Source organism: Charadrius vociferus, unplaced genomic scaffold (assembly GCF_000708025.1).
Source record: "Charadrius vociferus isolate BGI_N301 unplaced genomic scaffold, ASM70802v2 scaffold200, whole genome shotgun sequence".
In the NCBI taxonomy this organism is placed as follows: Eukaryota; Metazoa; Chordata; class Aves; order Charadriiformes; family Charadriidae; genus Charadrius; species Charadrius vociferus.
This window is the reverse complement of record NW_009646515.1, coordinates 492199-495578: the sequence shown is the minus strand read 5'-3', so window position 1 is coordinate 495578 and position 3380 is coordinate 492199. Positions and strand designations below refer to the sequence as shown.

The 3380-nt window shown below is 46.5% G+C and overlaps 1 protein-coding gene across 1 annotated transcript in view; it reads right to left on the bottom strand.

Moving 5' to 3' along the window:
• REPS2 (RALBP1 associated Eps domain containing 2) overlaps window positions 1-2861 on the bottom strand; it is a 70203-nt gene extending 67342 nt beyond the window's left edge. Inside the window, exons 1-3 of the mRNA XM_009884781.1 lie at window positions 2782-2861; window positions 1213-1240; window positions 413-536 (exon numbers count right to left, since the gene is read on the bottom strand). Coding sequence (XP_009883083.1) covers window positions 413-536; window positions 1213-1240; window positions 2782-2861 — 232 coding nt within the window. The remainder of the gene's footprint in view (window positions 1-412; window positions 537-1212; window positions 1241-2781) is intronic.
• Window positions 2862-3380: the final 519 nt, after the last annotated feature.

Below are 3380 nucleotides of genomic sequence, written 5' to 3'. Positions count from 1 at the left end.
CGTTGCAAGCTGCCCTGCATAGGGGCACCCCGACCTGCCCACGCTCCCCACAACACGCTTCCACCCGAAGCAGCTATCAGGTCCTGCTCCGGACAGCTGTCAAGATCAGAGGCTGAAGGTGAGAGAGAAATGCATCCCCAGCACCGACCAGCTGTCATTCCTGCCATTCCTTTGGTAATGCCTTTTCCAGAGGGGGATGCCATCTCAGCTTCGCCATACACGTAATTCACTGCAATTTTCTACCAGTCACTTAGAGAATATAATGTTACCTTCTACTCTTTCTCTGCTCCTCAAAATACAATTGTTTCATAGGCATGTTAGAAGAAAAAGTTTACCACCATGGAGAGCTGAGAAGCACCAAAGAAAGTGAAAAACAAAGTGCATAGCGCTGCAAGCAAGATTTGCTACTTACCATTCTTAATGCTCTCAATCCGTACTGGGAACCCTGACTGCGCTGCCGCAATTAACTTCAAAGCAATATAAAATTGAGCGGGACCAAAATAACCCACGCGCTTGGCTCCACAAACTTCTGTAATCTAAGAGAGAAAAGACACATTGTTGGTTAAATGCATTTCACACTTCCAGAGAACATAAACATCTCTACGTACACAAAGAAAAAATTCTTTAATAATGCAAAATGCTTGTTGTATTTAAAGTTTTCTATTAAGCATATTTGTTTCAATTCAGGACATTGCTGTCTGATCACATTCCCCTAAGTATATCAGAGACAGGTAGGCAGTTGTTAAGCTTTTCAGAAGCATTGCTGGGTAACACTGCTATCCTAAAACAACTTGTGGGTTTTCATACTACACAGGATTTTAATAGCAGGTGAAACAATAACTTGATAAGTACACAGTCCAGAAAAACATTTCCATCGCAGAAGCTATGGTATTCATGGAAGATTGTACTTAATATTAGCCCTTACAACAACAGCTCAGACAATTACTGTAACTGAAACATAAACACAACACAAGAAATACCCCACTGCGCCACTTGAGCAGAACACTTTATGAAAAATTAACACAGTCTCCACACTAAAGCTTAATTTCTATATATACTTCACCATTTGCTTCACTCAGCCACCTCTATGAAGCAAACAGCTCCATGTTCACATGCTCAGACAACAGCTAAACAAGGAATAGCTATCAGCAGGTTTTAAGCACCGGCACCAATTCTCCCATTCCTGGAGCTCCCAGATGTTCACAAGCCTACCTCAGCCAGACAGAGAAACACCATCCACCTAGACGTAAAGGGAAGCTGCAAATAGTTTTCCTGAAAATACACCTAGATTATCAATGGCTCCTGGCTGGCGAGGTGCATCACCTGTGTGAGGGACGACAGTAGAGCTGTGCTGGTTCTTCATGGGTAAGTGCTGCTCTCTGGAAAACCCCATCCATGGATCACTCCCGAGCTACAACAGCATGACAGAAACTATTCCCGTGTCATGTGTATAAACAAATAGCAAAAATGAATTTTTTTTTCTAATTTACTTTTATGTGTATAAATATACGCATACATAGACAGAGTGGCAAAATATCAGGTGAAACAATTAGTGAAAAAAACAAATGTTTTGGAACAGTCATTCTTACTAATCAAAGAAAATCATCTTCAAGCGAAGTCTTTTCTTCTCTGAATGTGGTTTCTGCTTTGACTGAATGAGCTCTGGCTTCCTTCTCTTCCTGTGAGTTTTGGAGACGCATGGCTTAATTCTTTGATCACAAGATGTATCAAGCAGCTTTCTTTTACTGCTTGATGAAAAGGGAGACTGATTCTCTGTACAAGGATAGGTTCAATTAACCAGCGGCATTTGCCATTCCCTTTCCTCTACATATCTGTTTTCTGAAGTCACTCTGGCCTTTTTTAATTTATTTCCCCTCCTCTGTCAATGGCCTTACTTTTTTTATTGTTCAGTGGGAACGCGAGGCACTTGGCTCGAGATGGATGGTGCCAAAGCATGATTAGAAATGGGAGTGTGCTGGGGAGAGAGGAGGAGGTGGAGGGGAACTCCTTGGAGGAGAGCTGCACCCCAGCCAGGGTGTGGGAAGGAGCCAAGCACATCACATCCACCTCGGTGGACGGCACAACGCAGACCCCAGCATTGCAGAGGGCTCACTGCTGCTGCAGTCCCTTGATCATCTTCGTTTCCTTCCCCTCATCCTTGGATGCTCCTGATTCACTCAGTCCTGCTTCCCACATCTCCCACTCCTGTATGGTCTTTCCCCACCAGCAGCCCTGTCTCTGCCCAACACAGCAGTGCGGAGTACAGCCCATTGGGTTTAACCCAAGACAGACACGGAGCCTGCACCATGGCTGCAACCCAGCCAGCTCCCCACAGCCACAGCCACAACCACACAGGCTCGCCAGACCCCAACAGCTCTTGGGACAACGCTGTCACAGCAGGTACGCAAGAAGCCACCAGCCAAAGGCTTGCTGTGAGTCCCAGGGACACAAATACAACAACCTGGGGAGAAGCAGACGGAGAAGGGCAGTCAAACACTGAAACGGGCTTCCTGGAGAGGTGGGCGATGCCCCAAGCCCGTCCATATTTAAGAGGCATTTGGACAATGCCCTTAACAACACGCTTTAACTTTTGGTCAGCCCTGAAGCGGTCAGGCAGTTGGAAGAGACCTACAACCATCACCGAGTCCAACTGAGACAGCCTATTCTATTCTAACCAAGCTGAAATTCAATTCGGGCCCACGGCCCTGGTTTGTTAGGGGAGAGGGTCGTTAAACAGCAGCCGGCACTGCGTAAGGCAGCTGGCACAAGCTGGGCACCCACCTGCACCCAGGCCCTCCCATGGCGGCGTGCGGGTGCTCCACTCCGGCCTGACCCACGGACAGCTGCTGCGACGCAAACATGGCACGCAAAATCCCAGGCTGTATGAGGGAGGGGTGTATCCTCCAGGGATTTTTCTCCCCTTAGGCTCCTTCCCCACCATGGCATCCTATGGTCACTGACACGGAGCAATGGCGTGACCGTGATCTGGGTTTCCTCTCTCCGGCCACTGGGAAGAGGGAACACTGAGCAACTGGGACTTGCACAGGGGGATGTGTGATGCTATCACCTTCCTGAAAAGATGCTGAGAGTTAATATTCCATAGCTTTTTTTCTATACTTTGAAACATTAAGCTCGCTGAATGCCATAAATGCTCTGCTTGCTCCTGTCACAGAAACATGAACACTTTAGTCTGATCAAGCAGACTAAACATTTTTATCAAAGATACATCATCTCTCAAAAATACAGTGTTATTTCTCAAGCACACTTACAGCCAATCAACCTGAAACTCTCTGCAATTTTGCTCTTCGGTGGCAACAACAGAAAAATATTTTGTAGGCACGAGCTCATCCATGTTATTTTTGCAACTAAATCCTGATCTC